The 17,685-nt window shown below is 48.9% G+C and overlaps 4 protein-coding genes across 4 annotated transcripts; 3 read left to right on the top strand and 1 right to left on the bottom strand.

Moving 5' to 3' along the window:
* Positions 1–2,877: 2,877 nt before the first annotated feature.
* LHYA1_G003046 (uncharacterized protein) lies at positions 2,878–3,607 on the top strand (the record flags this gene model as incomplete). Its single annotated transcript, XM_031148020.1, has 2 exons — positions 2,878–3,016; positions 3,186–3,607. 2 exons carry the CDS (start codon positions 2,878–2,880, stop codon positions 3,605–3,607), a joined length of 561 nt encoding a protein of 186 aa, XP_031006660.1.
* Positions 3,608–5,554: 1,947 nt separating this feature from the next.
* On the top strand, positions 5,555–7,215 carry Ache (Acetylcholinesterase; the record flags this gene model as incomplete). Its single annotated transcript, XM_031148019.1, has 2 exons — positions 5,555–5,587; positions 5,608–7,215. The coding sequence occupies 2 exons, from the start codon at positions 5,555–5,557 to the stop codon at positions 7,213–7,215; spliced, it is 1,641 nt and encodes a 546-aa protein (XP_031006657.1).
* Positions 7,216–8,132: 917 nt separating this feature from the next.
* On the top strand, positions 8,133–9,292 carry LHYA1_G003044 (uncharacterized protein; the record flags this gene model as incomplete). The annotated part of the gene is made up of 4 exons (XM_031148018.1): positions 8,133–8,368; positions 8,554–8,758; positions 8,873–9,070; positions 9,203–9,292. Coding segments are annotated over 4 exons (729 nt in total), but the record flags the coding sequence as incomplete, so codon positions are not given.
* Positions 9,293–12,355: 3,063 nt separating this feature from the next.
* Positions 12,356–13,312, bottom strand: LHYA1_G003043 (uncharacterized protein; the record flags this gene model as incomplete). The annotated part of the gene is made up of 1 exon (XM_031148017.1): positions 12,356–13,312. One exon carries the CDS (start codon positions 13,310–13,312, stop codon positions 12,356–12,358), a length of 957 nt encoding a protein of 318 aa, XP_031006663.1.
* Positions 13,313–17,685: the final 4,373 nt, after the last annotated feature.

The raw sequence follows: 17,685 nt of genomic DNA, 5'->3' as shown, positions 1-17,685 counted from the left end.
CCGGGATATTCTCGAAAGGCTTTCGTCTTCAAGATGCAACACATACCGATCGATGCGTCGGTTGATGGGGCCAAGTTCGCGGCCTAGCTGAACGGCTTCGGCGACTAGTATCATCAGGAAGGGTCTCGATGCGCATGACGGCGGTGATATGGTGGCTAGAAGTTTGCATTCTAGGTGTGCTGAGTAGTGAGGGCGCTGTTGGAAGGATGACGGTGAGACGGTGAGAGCCTTGTAAGTGCTGGTTGGCATTCTCTTTCAACTGTTTGCAACCCCAACATATGAAGTAAGAACTCAGATGAGAAATCTCAAAGTTATGACAAGACGAGAACCATCCTTATCTGTTTCTGACGGCAGTGGCCTGATCCAAAGATTCAACGGGGTGGATTTTGACAATGATATCTGCCTTGTAGCCCTATCCAGTTTTCGAGTCTTATATTGTGTCTGTTATTCTGTTGGTATTGGGTGTGGAGAGAGTTCTGTGGACCTTACCCCTCGAATTGCTAGCAAAGGGGTCGTAATTCAGAGTGTTGGAGAGCGATGGAAGTCTCCTAGGTCCATGGCATTTGGTTTACATTGTGGTATCATCTCGCAGGTCCTGTGGTTCCTCTTCTGTTTGGTAATTGCTTTCCTGTACTCCTTGGTGTTGGTCCAACACGATGAGGGGAACACGGCCATCATAGCTGGGTGGCTGCCTGGGCAGCTCTGGTAAAAAACAACAAACTGTGGGGATTCTCTTGCCCCATAAAACGGTTTATGGTCTAATAAAATACAATATTCCAAGAATCCTGTTTTCTTCTGCGGCTGGCTTTGTGCTAGGGCACATGAAAGGATGTCGGATTGGTCAAACCCGATTAACGTATTGGCACACCATTTGAAAGCGACATGGTGCCGGGTTGTCCAAAGGGGACAAAAATATAGAAATATATTGCGGCAGTGCAAAGTGCGGAGACAAACATGCTGGAAGTCTTTCAACAGCACAAGTTCTTCTTGAAAGCCTTGCTTTGTACTAAAGCAACTGAGCTCTGGGATCCTCGGACGCGGTACTTGAAGCATCTTCTCGGCCAATTCCCAGTTCTGGATCAATACTGCTGACACTTCCGGCGGAACTTGAAATCCTACGGGCATGATTTTCTCCGTCTGAATGGTCCATGTGGGAGAACACCAAGTCCCAGGGAGGGAAATGTCCTAACGCCTGGTGGAGGTTTCCACCGGAAACGCTTGAGCTATTGGACGCTCTGTCGGATCCTCTCCACTGGCTGTGTGCCAGTCTGATTTCCTCGGGAAACATTATATCCTCTGGCGCAACGAATCTGATCACTTTCGGAACCATGTGTATTGTGAGTAGCAATTCGGTGGCAATGAAAAGTGGCAGGTATGGCTTGAATTCCTCGAGCGATATCCGGGAGAAAAGAATGGCGAGAACCGAGACGATTGAAAGTCCTGCAAAAGCCCAAGCCAAATTCCTGTAACCATTCATTAGCATTCGTGGACTCGGAACTCCTGGATAGTCGGATGTTACAGTAGTTCAATTATATTGAACCATATGAATGGCATCAACGCAAAGGCCCAGACGGCCAGCATGCTACCTATTATCAGCATAAACAAACCGAAAATGTGGAAGGAGTAAATACGCTACGTATAACCCTCGGAGACCAAGCGATTCAGTAAATAAAGAGGGTATAACCGCTGCGGATGCAATCATGAGACCACATGAGATGGATTCTATTCTCTTGCGATGGTTGTCAGTGAATCGCTGAATAGCATCCAATACGACTCCGACAAGATAGAACATTCTTTGGAGTCCGTGAACGACGGCTTGAGACATTTTAGCAACCGGACTGGATACTATAAGTCAATGGTGTGAATTTTCAAAATCGAAGGTTTAAAGAGGTAGCTTGTGTGTAGTAATAATATCAGGTTTGATATTCTCTGTCTTGAGGGCAATTGAGATTCCTTTGTTCAGGGTAAATCCTTGCGATCAAGAGGTGGTAATTTCTGTTTGGCGCGATCTGCGATTTATATATGTTACTGTCTTAACCTCCCATATCCCATGTACAGCTCTCAGAGTGTAGTCCACCAGGGGAGATAGTTCCTTAGATCCTGATTTAGAATCGATTTAGGCATGCTTGTTGGGCAGTGATGCATGAGGATTATGAAGCCTAGAAGAGAAAACGGTGCATATTTCCCGTCATTATATCGATGCCCTGGGCTTGTTCGCTACACATCTGATTTACAGGCATTGTGGTGTACAAGGATTCTGTGGTTGAAGCCAATCTCTATCTTTCTACGACCACAACTTCGCAAGATGCAACAATCCTGTTCTGGACATACCCTATCATTATCATAATCATGGCTTTCAATCGTTCAGCCTCGTTGATTTGCCTTGGATGCCTTCCTGCCAAACTGCGTTTACAGCCAATCCGATCCATTTGATTTCGGTGAACAAATGCGGATTCCTGCCCAAGGGCAGCCTTGCCGGTCAGCCTGCAGCCTCTTTCCACCCAACGAGTCTGCCTTGCCAAATCAAAACGCCAGAATTCAGCCAACGAGCTGCAGCCGCCGCTAACCGGATTTGAAATCTCGGTGAAGGACGGATATAAAACACTTTGTGTATTGTTTCTAAGTGGGGGTGGTCAGAACCACCAGCGGTCGACGCCCGATGGCTGCGAAATTGATAGCCTTGGCTGGGCGAAGTCTTGCCCATGAAGGCAGCACTATGTTGCAAATATCCTTATGATTCTAAGGTGATTTTGAGTTCTTAATATGGTATGTTTACTGCCTCAGCCTTCTCCGGTTGTAGCCACCCATGATTTTGCTATTAAAGCTCGAAAGCGCGCAACGCATCTATGTTTTGGCGAAGACCAGGTCAAATTTACCATGGCAAGCATCATCTACCTCACAATTGAGCAGTCGTATTTATCTTCCAGCGATCCAAGATATTGCAGCAGCAGGATAGTCGGACCAGAACAAGAACGGGAACCCTCTAACCGAACAGATGCGTTTCTTCGCAGAACCTGTACGCCCGCTACGCTTGCGACATATTGGGAAATACTCATAAGCTCTTTTTGCTCGTTGATAACTACTTCATATACCTTGCACAATGAGTTAAGAGTTCGTATCTCCATCACATTACATTGAAATTTCAAGTAGCTTTCTTCCTTTCGCTCTTTCTCTCAGACTAACAGATGTGAGCAAGCAGCGCATCAGCCCAATTCCGAGCTCCTCTGAGAACCCACTCCTAGCATTCGATCCAGGCCACATCACGTTCATCCTGGACCCAACTCCCCCCGTAATGCTAGTAGCATGTCTCGCTCTCGGCTGCGCCATCTCCTCCTTCGCATACCGCAGACAGGACCACGACAGGTACCAGGCCCCGCTCTTCATCCTCGCCATCACGGCAGCGACGTTTTCCGGACTAGCGCTAGATGTTAATAGCGATATTATCATGCTGGGTCTTATTCCGTGGGCCGTGTGCGCAGCGATGGCTGCAAGTACAGGGCTGCATTGGTTTCTGCGCTCGTTTTCTGATCGAGTGCGGAAATGTAGTACGACGGTGTATTGCTGTGGGCTTGGTGAGAAGGTGGGTTTTGGGGGAGAAGAAGTATGAGGTTTTAATCGAGTCTGGGATAGATGGATAAATGGTTGGTGGGTTTATGGTTAGGTTTGCTTGTTAAAATTTCTGGTTCTGGTAATACTACTGCGTGTTTTGCGGTGTTTCTTGTTTTCAATTGTTAAAACGAAGAAGGGAAAAAGGGACCCCTTGGATCGAGAGATTTGCGACACGTCGCAACTCCTCAAACAAGATTCTCAACAATCCCAAGATTATACGTCTACTATACACAAATCTCTGCCGTACTTTTAGCATAGGTACCTCCTAGCAGATTCTTTTCGGCGGCAGCATACTCGATATACAATGTCTTTTGTTTGCAATATTAGGCTTCTAGGCCGAGCTTGATTAAAAAGTGTTTCCATATATATACTTAGTTCACGATTCTCATTGTTATGATCAAAGTTAGAAACATTAATGCATTTAGCTAGCCCGTTAATCATATAAAGAAAAACATAATCTTTTATCGCTGTGGGTCATTCTGTTACTTGAGGTTGAGCTTCTGAAGTCGAGAGCTCAAATACTTCTGTTCTTCAGATGCTGGCTCTGGCTCGGAGTAGCTAGGTCGTATGCATTAGGTAGCAGCAGGTCTCGCACGGCATTTTCATTCTGTATGAACCAAAGTTGTCCGTCCGAGTTATAGTTCGGGGATGAATCATCGTCCGGGTCAGGATCCGGGTCATTGTTGTCTCCAACATTATCTTCGAGGCCGTCTTTGGAAGTGTAACCGCACTCAACAAATTTGACCTCGATCTCAAAGCTTTCAGTGATGCGGAATTCTCTTATGGCGAGGAGAGGGGTATATTGTGCTTTGCCTTGAAGAACTTCCTCTGTATCGTCTGCATAGAAGTCGAGTTTAACCTCGCAAACCTCAAGCTCCAGATGTCTCGACACGAGTTTGCACCACTCTTCAAAAATTACAGCCTCTTCTTTAACGAAAGGCATCTCAATAAGACTCATAGAAAAGAATGGGGATTTGATGCTAGAGTGTATTGCAGGTATGTCTGCTAGAAAAGACAAAAGATGTCCTAATCCGTGACGAGGTGTCGACGTGCGTAATTCAATACAGCGGAAAACTTCTTCGCCGAGCTCTTTTCGGAAGAGTGGGGTTATGTTTGATATCTGGCGAGCAAATTCACGATATTGATAATCAGGTCCGCCGGTCCGCGTCGCTTTGGCTTATGGATTGTTTTTTTATCAACCATTTATTGGTAGCGGCTTTGACGAGCTGGGTGTGCGATATTCTGGCGCTGAAGAGCTTCTATCACTTTGTCGAAACACGCCTTCGACTTCTCATAATCATCCCTACTTGGATTCAATCCTTGAGTGTATGGAAAGACTTGCCGAAAAGAGTTATTGGGTCTGAGAAAGAAGAGGGAAGGAAGGAAAAGGGGTTGTAGCTTCCTCGCTTAGAAAACTAAAGAAGTATTGTTTGAAAATTCAATAGCAGGAAAGAACAATGGACCTTAAGCTAAATCTGTCTCTAAAACATTTGATATATTAAAGCTATACTAGCGCTCTAAATTCTACCAGGAACGGCTTTATAGGTCTAGTATTTATTATGATGCGACAGTTTTATGTAAGCATAGACCTCTTAGTAGGGTGGTGGTCTATGCGCATCAGCGACATCAGTCGCAATATTAAAACTTCGACACCCCGAGCGAAACCAATGGGGCTGAATCGCAAATGCTGTACTTATACTCGGAATCACCTTGATAAGAATGTACGATGGCAATACCGCTTCTCTATTGGACCGGGAAAGCTGGTGCTCCCTACCACATAGGATCAAAGTAGATTGACGTCGGACTTTTCCGATTTTTCGTTACGAACGAAGGACTCTGATTGAGTGATTAGGAAGGAACGTACCGTCCGTACCAGGGCGGAAATGACTTATGCAGACCTCTAAATACTCCAGCTGGCATATAAAGTGTAGAACATCAGCTCTGTATGCCTAGGAGTGTCAGTTATGCTTTAACACTGGTAGGTTGCCTGACATGAAGTTCGCGATCCTATCCCTCCTTGCGCTGGCGACTGATTCTGTCCTCGCCCGGGAAGCCAATTGCTCGGGCTCAGACCATCTCACCGTCCAAACCTCCACGGGCACATACACGGGGCTCATCGATCCCAAGTTTCCAAAGACACGCCAATTCCGCGCCATTCCGTTTGCGAAGCCCCCCGTGCTATCGCGCCGCTGGCTCCCGCCGCAGAAACTCTCGTCGCCTCCGAGCGAGTATCACTATGCAACGCGGTTCCCGCCATCGTGCCCGCAGTTCGTGACGGCGGTTACTTCGCTGTGGAATCAGAACCTGACCAAGGGCAACCTAATCTATAATGGCCATCAGAACGACTCGTCAGGGCTGGTGGGCGAGGCCACGTCCGAGGACTGCTTGTACCTGGCCATATGGACGCCAACGGCCGCGCCTAATGCCACGCTCCCCGTCCTCTTCTTCATGACAGGGGGTGGCTTCGAGATTGGAGGTGTTGATATTCCGTGGCAGTTGCCAACGTCGTGGGTCGAGCGTTCGCAGTCTCACATAGTCGTGACTATCAACTACCGCCTTAGCATATTCGGCTTCCCCAACGCACGCGGGTTGGCGGACGGCGACCAGAACATCGGCATCCTCGACCAGCGGGTGGCACTTGAATGGGTCCGCGACAACATTGCCGCCTTTGGCGGTGACCCGAACCGCATCACTCATTGGGGGCAGTCTGCTGGGTCCATTGCCGCGGATTTCCATGCCTATGCTTTCTACCAGGATCCTATCGCCCAAGCCTACTTCCTGCAATCGGGGTCGGCCTTGATTAGCTCACCATCTGAGGATCTGATGCATTCTAACTTCAGCTTCGTAGCGCGCCATGTTGGGTGCGAGGCCCCATGCGGCGGCGACGAAGACGGCACGGCGGAGCTGGACTGCATGCGTAGGGTACCATTCGCGCAGATTGTGAACTTTATTGGACAGTACGGAGATCAGGGTTCAACGCCCGCGCTGTCCTTTGGCGTGATTGCGGATGATCGCATCGTCTTCCATGACTACAAGGGGCGGTCCGAGGCAGGCCAGATCGCACGTGTGCCATTCATTATCTCGACTGCGGCCAATGAGTTTTCATCGCTGGTCCCGTATCCAGTGAATAACCTCACTGCGGGCCCGTACCAGCCAGCAGTCACTGCCAGAGACATTGCGTTGGGGGTATGTCCAACATTAAATGCTACCGTATACCGGAACCGGATGGGCGAGGGGGTGCCCGTCTTCCGGTTCCAGCATGCGGGCACGTTCCCCAATTTGAATTACTTCAAGTGGCTCGGCGCGTACCATGCTAGCGACCTGCCGATGGTCTTTGGGACGTATGGGCTTCTGGATGGCATAGCAAATACCACCAGCTTCGAAGTTGAGGTCAGTCAGTCCATGCAGGACCATATTCTCGCGTTCGTCAAGGATCCGTTCAATGGCCCGCAGAAGACGATGGGCTGGGAGCCGCTGGTTGCTAGTGATCCGCATGGTGGTGATCTCATCCGCTTCGGCGCTGACGGGAAAGTATCGCAGCATGTCGATGGTGTCGATGTGGATGGAGCGTGTCTGGGATTAGGAGAATATAATCCATTCCCGTGAGGAGGGTTAGATTATAAGGTTAACCTTTGTCTCAATCTAGGAAAGGAGGCTAGAACTAAAGACTAGCTCCTCTCAAAAGGTACTAAACTGTCTATGTACTTGTGAGAATCTTGGTGTATCAAAAGTGATTGGGTTGTGGGATGCAAAAGTGATGGTAGCTAGAGAGAGAGCAGCGAAGGTCTTACATACCCCTACCCTTCCTTCCTTTCAATCTCCAACCCCCCTAAACCTGCTGTTTCAGTGCGTTGAACTAAGGCTTGTAACTAGTATTATGTTTACATGAGTTAAAATGCTCATAGTACTACTAGATTATAGCCCACAACCTTATTATCAGGCAAAAATGTAACCAAATTCAGTTAAGAATTAATGTATATAGGTTTTTCAGCTGTAAGATCATTATACTCATCTCTATATAGCTTATGAGCTGAGAAGCGGCAATAGAAGAAAAGCCTCCTAAATCTACGAATTTTCTTCTTCTTAGCTTGTCTAGTATCAACCCTTCTTTATCTTACTTGAAGTTTACTAAAAAGTAAGAACCACTAGTATAAAATGGAGTTAAAGCTACTATATATCTATTTAGAAATATATTTAAGCCTTCGGGTTTTAATTTTACTCTGTGTCCGAACTCCATGAACTTCGGACTCGGTTTCGAAAAGAGACCCCAATTCAGAAAGTCTATGTAAAAGATTGGCATAAAGTATGCAGGAAAAGTATCTTCTATTGATCTAACATAGCAAAAAAGTATAATGTGTAACAAAAGTAAAGTCAGCTGACGACTTACATATAACCCATCTCATCTCGGCAGTCATATCGGATCGGCCGTCACTTCCAACCTCCCCTAAACAACACTAACAACAACAACCACCACCACAATTCCCCACCAAGAAACAAAGAGATAATATAACACAAAAGTAAGAATGAAGCTTATCGTCGCCGGATCCACCGGCTTCGTCGCTACTGAAGTCATCAGACAAGCCCTCTCCAACCCGGCCATCACATCCATCAAAGCGCTCGCCCGCCGCCCAACAGCCGTCCCGCAAAATGCAGGGCCCGGCGCTGATGTCTCGAAGCTGAAGAGCGTCGTCTGCGACAACTTTGAGAAATACCCTGAGAGCGTGAAGCAGGAACTTGCTGGTGCTGATGCTTGTATCTGGTATGTCCTCCTCTCACCCTGGGCCCCATCTTCTGCCTTCCCTTCTCTTCATTGTTGTACGTAGAATATCACGTGCAGAGAGCTCTTTCTTCCTGATCCATTTATTCATTCATTCACCGTATTTATCGATCGCTTTGTTTGTTTGTTTCTGTTTATGTATTGGTTAGCTAACTAATACATCACAGGCTCATCGCAGTAACACCCTCCCAAATGTCCAAAATGACCTTCCCAGAAGCCCGCAAGATCTGCCTCGACTACACCGTCACGGGCCTCGAGACCATAACCCCTGTCGCATCGACACCCTTCCGCTTCCTGTACACCAGCGGCGCGAACAGCGAGCGTGATGCTACGAAGAAACCTTGGGTCTTGGGAGACTTTTGCCTTATGCGTGTATGCTCTCTTCCCCCCTTTCACTCCAACCCCAGCCCCAATCCCAACAAACTACTTCTTTTTATTCAACAATGGATACGGACTACTCACTCACTCACTTGGATGTATCAATAGGGCGAATGCGAAACCGCAGTCCTAGACTTCGCCGCGAAATCCCAAGGGAAAGTCCAGCCCTGCATCGCCAAACCCGGGCTCATCGACGCGCCTGGCAAGACGGGGCCGTTGATGAGTGTTGTGCAGATGATTGGACGGACTATTATTGGGTTGCCCAAGGTGCAGAGGAGTGAGATTGCGGCGACGCTTTTGCATCAGGTATGTTGTAACTTACTTTCGAGAAGTGGAAGTGAGAGTGAGAGAGTGGGATGATTTGTTATTACCTCCAGACTGGCTTCAATGTTCAGGCAATGAATGAATGAATGCTAATTATTGTGACACTGCGTGTAGGCTGTTAATGGGATTGAGAAGGAGACGCTGCTTAATGAGGATCTGGTCAGGATTGGGGGTAAGGCTCTGGCAGGTAGCGGAAAGACTGGGGAGTAAGGGGGTGTGAATGGGTCTGCTATGACGGAAGTGTAACAAATGGGAGTTCGGAAATGGTTTAAAGGATTCAGGTAGTTTTGTTGCGTGTTATTCTGTGTCAGACACTTGCTTGCAATTAGAGTTCAGTAGCTTGAATTCCTATGCTTCATTCACAACTTCACCTGGGAAAGTGAGTGCTCCACTTATCTGAGACTGATAACTTCTTTTATATTTTCTCCTTGCCTGAGTGGACATGGATATTTAAGCGCTAGATAGATATAACCATAACATAAATCATAAACCCCCATCAACCCAAAATGTACGCCCCAACACCCCCGTCCGTCCCATCCAATATATTAATTCATATCATAACCTTCATAACCATCCATCCCTCTAATCATACCGGCGAAACCTGATAGTCCGCCTTATACCTCGCAACCTCAATATCCCTCTGCACGCCAATCCTCCCCATCGGGATATCCTGCTCCCGCTCCATCTCCTCATCCGCATCACCATGGTCAAACCCCCCATCATGGCGGAACAGCTCCGTACTACCCGTCGTCGTCGTCGTTGTCGCAGTGCCAGTCTTACTAAACCCAGCACCACCGGAAGTAGAAGTAGAACCTGAAATACCGCTGCTTTTTCCTGTACCTGTACGCGGACGGCTGGGGTCTGAGAGATTGCGCGAGGTGAAGAGGGAGCTTAGACTGCGGTATTTGATGCCACGTGCTACGAGTTGGTTTATGGCTGGGCCGCAGAGGGCGATTATGGCGACGGGCGCTTCAAGCATGGAGAGGTAGAGGAGGGGGACAAGATTCCCTGGTTAGGATTGTTAGTTTGGTTGTTTCCAAAACCCCCTTTCTTCCCCTCCCCCCCAAAAAGGAGTGGGCGAGAGGAAAACACTTTCTGGAAAGGCAAAGCAGGAGGGAACATACAAGAAGGATCAGCCGTCGGACTAGCACTCAACCTCTCAGGATCAACCTCAATAATAATAAACCTCGCAAAGCTCAAAAACGCCGAGCAGTAACCCACAAAGAACAAACACGTAACGACGAGCTTGCGTCTCAACGTCATCTGCAGGCGCCATATAACCGGCAGGGGCAAGACCAGCACGACCAAGTCGAGAAAGGCGTTTATGAACGCCGAGGCCGTGAACCAGGGTTCGGAATTATGGCATACGCCGTCGAGCATGGGCTCGATGATCTTGCGGTACGGGCGACAGAAGGACCAGGGCACGATGGCGGTCACGACCCACCATGCGGTGATGATGAAGCCGGTGGCCCAGAGCGAGGTGATGAAGGTGCGGTTGGTGTTGAAGATGCGCGTGTAGAGGAGCAGCGCGCTGAGCTTGATGAGGTAGATGGTCGTGGCGTAGAAGACGAGCGCGATGAGGTTGATGCGCGCGTTGGGGGCGATTTCCGAGAGGGGGATCATCCAGGAGTGTTTGCCCAGGCCGATGGTTGTCCAGTAGATGTTCAGGGCGAGGAAGATGTAGGATGAGATCTGAAGTTGTTGAAGTATATGTCAGTATGTACGCAAGTAACATATAAAGGGGATTTGGAGAGCTTTACAAGAGTTGCAAGCATAGCCCAATCATCCCACCAGAACCTCATTGACGCTGCGATTGCTCTCGACCAGAAGCGCAACATCACGGCTATCGTGGACACCACCATCATCACGACGGCAACAGCCACGATGCCGCCCGACTGCGAGTCATAATTGGGCGGCAATTGGTCCATGGTCTCGGGCGGGAGTGGGAGTGGGAGTGGCAGTGGCTTGGGACGGCTTGGAAAGGACCGTGCCAGTACCAGTACCAGTTACTCGGGATGCGATGCGTAAAGGTTTATGGAGTACGATGAGATGCAGAATGGAAACGGGATTTGGACAGAAAAGACGGTTGCTTGGAATTTCTGGGAAAGCGCATAATGATACAGCAGGAGGATGGGATGAGAGAGGGGTATGCGTTTTGTCGGGATTGTACGCTGGGCTGGTCTGGTCTGTGATCTGTGGGATCTGTGCGACGATATACCTAGTCGACTTTTAGTGGTCATACCTGGTGAGATGGGGGCTGAATGGGGGCTGGATGTCCGATGGCTGGAAGATCAGCGCAGGATGAGAAGATATCGGCATCTGCAAAGTACCTCCGTACCCTACTGTAGGTGCTGTACAGTTCTCCATAGGTGAGGGTAAGCTTCGTGCGGTGCGGTGTGACGGGGTTGTACAGTTACGAAGGAAGTACTGTAGGTACTTCGTACTGTACTGTAAGTGCCGTAACCTTATCGACTGATTACTCGGTATGTAATCTCATTAACTTCTGTGCGTCTGCGGCGTATATTCTTATTCTTGTTCTGGTTCTGGTTCTGGTTCTGACTGTATGTCATGTCATGTGATGTGCCTGTGCTTATGCTTACCATACTGTACAACGTTACCGTACTGTATGGCATAGAAAACCACTTGGCCGGAAAAGGCCACCGCACGGAAAAGCCATCGAATTCCCGATCCATAGTTCTAGTGTATGCAGCCAGGTCAGGTTGTACAGTATACAGTAGTTACGGAGGTACAATCTTCTTTCAGATAAGGGATGCATTAGCTAATGGTGGTTTCGAAAGAACCGGGCAGGCCAATTGGAAATTCGTTGGTCGTGTCTTGTGGGGAAGGGAAATTCTAGTTGTGCTAGGGGGTCCTTGTAAGGAACGTGCTAAAGTGTACTAGAGAGCTTTGTACCTTCTACTAAGAAGCCTACCACCAGTACTTTTTTATGACTTTGGAAGGTGGTACTTGAGCTGCTAGTAAAAGTTTAGACGTGTTTATTGAATACTAGTCGTATTAAGCTGGTGTATGAAGAAATACCTGATTTGAAGTATATACCTAGGTAGGTAAGTGTAAGTGCGGCAGCCAAGGTCTAGACTTTTCACATCAGAAGTTAGTTATAGTTGAATATACTCCGTAATTGCACATACTCACTCATACTTGAGATCTCAATTTTGGGAAAACCTCGTGTCATTTGATATACTCGAGTAGCCTGAATTATCGACTCTTGAACACAAGATTCAAAATCGTAACACCTCGCAGCTATTCTCAGAGATCAACTTTAATCACCTGACCCCCATACACGGTCCCATCCACCGTAGCACCCCCCGTCGTCACGAAAATCGCCTTCCCATCCCCCGCCAACGCAACAGAAGTAGGCTCCTTGAAAAACGTGCTATTCCCACCCCCCGCAAACACCGTCTGCTCCCCCTCCGGCGTGATCTTGACCACCGAAAAGGAGTGCAACGCCACATACGCATTCCCGCTCCCATCAAACGCAAAGTCATCATACGCATTGCTAAATCCAACATCCTCCAGCGAGGCAAGCGTCTCGATATCCCCCACCTTATTCCCCTGCCCATCAATCGCGACCCTCGCGAAAAACCCCTGTCCAGAATTCGCAAAGTACAAATAGCCATCTCGGATCTTCAGCCCGTTCGCACCAAGTGTCACGATGGCGCCCGGTCCGAGCAAAGGGTCCGCGAACGCGACATCTACTGTGCGCGTCAGCGTGTCGATGCGGAATATCCGCGCCCCGATCGAGTCAGAAGACAGCACGACGTGCGGCGTTCCCGGGAGCGCGACCATGCCGTTGAGCATCTGCGTGTTGGGCACGGGGATGCTGTAGAGCACTGTGCCGACGTTGCAGGCTCCCGGGGCGAAGATGACGGACACGGACATGCTGTTGTTGGCGAAGCTGTAGGACGAGTGCGCGCCGCCGCTGACGGCGTAGGTATCGGGTGCTATGGCTACTATGCCCGTGAGGCCTGTGGTGCCGTTGAGCGTGGCGAGCACATTGGGCGAGGGGGATGGGGCAGAGGGGTCGAGGCTGAAGACTGTGTTGGTGCCGGTGGAAGTGAGGAGGAGCTTCCCATTGTCGCATACGTGGATATTCTCGACAGGCGTGTCGTTGGGGAATTCGTAGATCTGGGTGACGGAGCTAGATCCAGATCCTGATGCTTGACGACCTTTAGCAGGAGATGCTGCTGTCTGGGTAGTGGACATGGCGAGCATGCACCAGGCGAGGAGCGTGGGGAGATGCATGGTTACGATGATCGTGTCCGGAAGTAAGCAGAGGGATGCAGGAAGCACGACGCAATGGAACCAGAGCACGATAGCATGGTACTTTTTTCAAGGTCTGGATGTTTCTTATATTTGTTCTACTTTGCAAGTACTCCGTAAGTGAATGCACAACCATGTCCCGTGCGCGACCAATCCACGAGGGGAGGATCCGAAAATAGAGGCGGGACGCCATGCCGTGGAAATACGTACTATATCTAATAATAGCAGGATTTTCGTGACTATATGCTGCAGTCTGAAATTTTAGATTAATACATCATTGAGCTATAACGGTCATTAACGTCAATCTATTTAAATTTTGATAATGGAATAGTCAAGATGAGTTTCAGATTGTAGTATTTGTGGCTAAGCTAGAAGTGAGAAGCATAAAAAGATATGCATTGTGTGACGTCTTGCCAAGTCCTTTATTTGAACAGCTTCAAGTCCCACCTGAAGATATAGTGGGGTAATTTGGAAATTAGTCTAGTATGATAGGATGAAGCAATATTATTTTTGGGCTATTATTTTATGGGCTGAACCAACGGCACCGTTATATACCAAACAATACTTCTAGACAGCTTGAAGGATTAATGTTTGATATAGGTTTTAACCTTATCTCATCTAAACTCCCAATTAAGCATCGGCCCCCTTGATTTACGAATTAGATTCTTGAATTTAATAATTCTTGCCTACTCTCAATTTCAAATCTGAGCATGCAAGTCATAATCCATGTTTCTCTATCTTGACCACACCTTGATTCAGTCTGCAAATCTTGGCCAAAGCTGTAAAGCCGCATCCTGAGATATCAGTGCAGCATCACTTCGATTTTTCAACACCTTCTCAATCTGCTCAACCTGAGTAGCCACCATATTATCCCTCCCAAATGGATAATCCGTTCCATACAAAACATGTCCTGGCTTCGCAAAGTCAAGCAGCAGTCCCAGCGGCTCTTCATATCCAGCAAAAGCAAGATCATAATAAAACCCCTTTGCCTCCTCAATGAACTCCTCAGCCGTCTTATTCATGAGATTGAACCCCTCACTCAGATGCGCGATCCGATTGACGATATACGGAAACGTTCCTCCCCCATGCGGTAAAATCACTCGGCACGCCGGATGCTTCTTCAGCGTATCCGTCGTGATGAGATGCGCAGCTGTCCTCGTCGTCTCATGGGTCCAGTCAAAGATAGGCTTCGGCAACGGCCCTGGCTCCATGATGGGAGCCCCAGCAGTTTCCAAGCCCGGATGGAGGAAGCATACAGCAGCGTGCTTGTCAAGTTCGTCCCACACAGGAGTGAAATCCGGATGTCCCAGATACTTACCGCCGTAGCTGGTGAGCATGTTGACGCCGTCTGCCTTCAGCTCTTCCAGTGCATACCTGATTTCTCCGATGCACTCTTGCGTGTCGTGCAAGGACGGCACCGTCGCGAAGAACCCGAACTTCTTCGGGTACTGCTTACATAGCCCAGAAGAATACTCGTTCATTTCCCGGCAGAAGGCTGCGCGCGCGGCACTGTCGCTGCCCATGCTGGTGGCGGGAGCGCCCAGCGACAAGATTGAGGACTTGATGTTATACTTTTCCATGAAGGCCAGGCTCTGCTCCGGGCTCCATGGAGGAAGCCTCATGCCTTGGCTTTCAGCTGGATTTTCGTCCCATGCTGTGAATACGTCAGAACAGCAGATTCAGCCTCTCTGACTAATCCACTCACCCTTCTTGAAAGCCGGCGGCAGGATGTGATGATGGACATCGATCTTTGGAATTGACATGGTCACTTTCAGCGATGCTATCTACCAGGTGTGGCGTAGGAACGTGATGCGTACTCCGTAAAGCAAATCTCCTTTGAGTAGTAGGATACTCGGTACCGTGATTTAGTAACGTGAACGTGCCACGTTATACGCTTACGGGCCTACCTTAGGCTAGGGTACCTGATGCCAAAGGAGTGTTACGAGTACGAAGTATTTGGGAGTGAGGACGAACATTTCCCCCCGCCCAGCATAATACTAGAGTGGTAGCACTGGGGCCCAGACTCTCGGTACAAGTACAGTAAGCCGAGGTGTGTTTCAGTATTGGAGACTTCTCCACATATATACACCGTCCATTATACTGGATCAGGATTTCTGTTAAATAAAGAAGATTGGGTGACGCACGTCCTTAGCGTTTCTTACCGATGTTGCTTTAACCTTAAAGCTACTGCACCTAGTAATGCTTGCCGCATAAGTAGCGTCCTACTAGACAGGGAGCGGCCCTTGCCTTTCATGGCTGCCGGGAGGGGTCACAGTGCTGCTTTAATAGCTACTTGTAAAGTACAGCTAGCTGCACTTGTAACGTCAGCGTCCGAAGCACGACAGATACCTCGTACGGCGAGCTGAGCTTTGTTTCGGGCGGGGACCTATCATAAACCCCGGCGATAGACTCTGGAGGTCACTTCTACGCCTTTTGAATACTCGGTTGAATTTACTTAGGTGAGGTAGAGTACGCATACGCAAACTCAGATACAGTCTTACAGACTCCGTAAGAGAGTCCGGTACTGTACTTGGCAGCTTCACCGTTCGCAGGAAATCAGCATGCCAGCCACCCCACTTCCCCTCCTCTCTTCATCTTACTTTTTTTCCGTAGCTTTCAAATACTGCACTAGGTACAGTACTACTAGGAGAGCTCTGGCACGTTCCCAGTCCCCAGTTCACAAGCGGGCTTCGCTTCCATTTAATCCAAGGGGGATAATCAACGATTACAAGCCGTGTCATTCCGTATTACTGTATTATTGTGGCGAGAAAACAGTGAGAGATGTGAGATGGGAGATGAGGCGCGGGGCTGATCTGGGCCGAACCGGTACCTGGTAGCAGCTCAGCCTGGTCCCTGGTGATAGCATACCAGTACCTGTATTTCTTGAATTCCATCTCATTGCCATCGCGCGCGCAAACAGCATAGAACATGCTATCGCGAGATTGAATCCTTCTCTCTGTTGTCCCAGTTTTCTTATCCCTCTCTCACATTCGTTTGAAACACAATGGCAAGCCTCACAGCTTTTCTGGTCGCCTTCTCGGTTTTGTGTGCAAATGTACCGGTATTGGCCCTCTCAGGATCCAAAATCGCTCAGGATTTGACGGCGCGCTTGTCTGCAGGATCTCACGTCTTCCTCCCGTCCGATCCTGCATATGCGAACCAGACGACTTCTCGCTGGGAAATCACCGCTCCGCCTACTTATGTGGTGGCGGTTAAGCCTGGTTCTATAGTAGATGTACAGAAAGTCGTAAGTGGGCTCTGGTGTAAATTTTACTCTTTCCCGACTGCTGGTCCACTGGCTGGGACTTTGGAGAGACACATTTTTGCTAATGCAATGCGCTATTGAAGGTAAATTATGCTTCGAAGAATAATGTGCCGTTCCTGGCAACGGGTGGTGGGCATGGGTACACAAACACGCTCAGCGCGCTGCAGAATGGCTTGGATCTGGACATGGGGAAATTCAGCACCATTGAAATAGACTCAAGAGCCAATACCATGAAAATCGGCGGTGCGGTACGCGGTACAAGTGTCATTGCAGCATTGCAAAAAGCTGGCAAAGAAATGCGTATGATCATCTACAGACCTCGCCGCGTCTAACAAGTCAGATAAAGTGCTGACCAGAATCCTTCAGCGGTGGGCCAATGCACATGTATTGGGATGACGGGTTTTACCCTCGGGGGCGGTATCGGTCCATATTCTGGACTCTATGGCACGGCATCAGACTCGGTGGCTGAAATTGAGATGGTGACGGGTACGGGAGAGATCCTTACGGTATCGCAATCTCAACATCCTGATCTTTTCTGGGGCATGAAAGGTGCGGGCTTCAATTATGGTGTTGTTACTGCTATCACGTACAATGTTTACAACGCCACGAATGGCGGCCAGGCTATAAATGCCGACATGACGTTTGCGGGGAGTCAGAACGGCTCTGTATGGGAACTTGCACGGTCGTTCGTGGGAAAGCATCCGAAAGAGCTCGCCATCACTTTTTCCATCGGCTATGATGCGACTCTAGGAGAGGTATGTAGCCAGTTCGCAATGGGATGAAGAGAGCATAATAGCTAATCAGCCATTCCCACACCACAGATGGCTATAGTAGGCAACTTCATCTACGCCGGCCCTCTCAAAGCCCTCACAGCCCTCATCCAACCCTTCCTAGACCTTCAACCCACCCTCCTAAACATCTCCTCCGTCCCCTGGAAAGACGTCGCCTCATCCGCGCTCTACGGCGCCACGAACCAAGGCTGCGCGGGCACGGGCGTCGAATACGTTCCGTATGCCGTCAACCTCTACCAGATCGACGTCCCTAGCATGGT

This window comes from Lachnellula hyalina, assembly GCF_007821495.1.
Source record: "Lachnellula hyalina strain CBS 185.66 chromosome Unknown contig00040, whole genome shotgun sequence".
In the NCBI taxonomy this organism is placed as follows: Eukaryota; Fungi; Ascomycota; class Leotiomycetes; order Helotiales; family Lachnaceae; genus Lachnellula; species Lachnellula hyalina.
The sequence above is the reverse complement of the archived record's forward strand: the minus strand, read 5'-3'. Positions and strand labels throughout refer to the sequence as shown.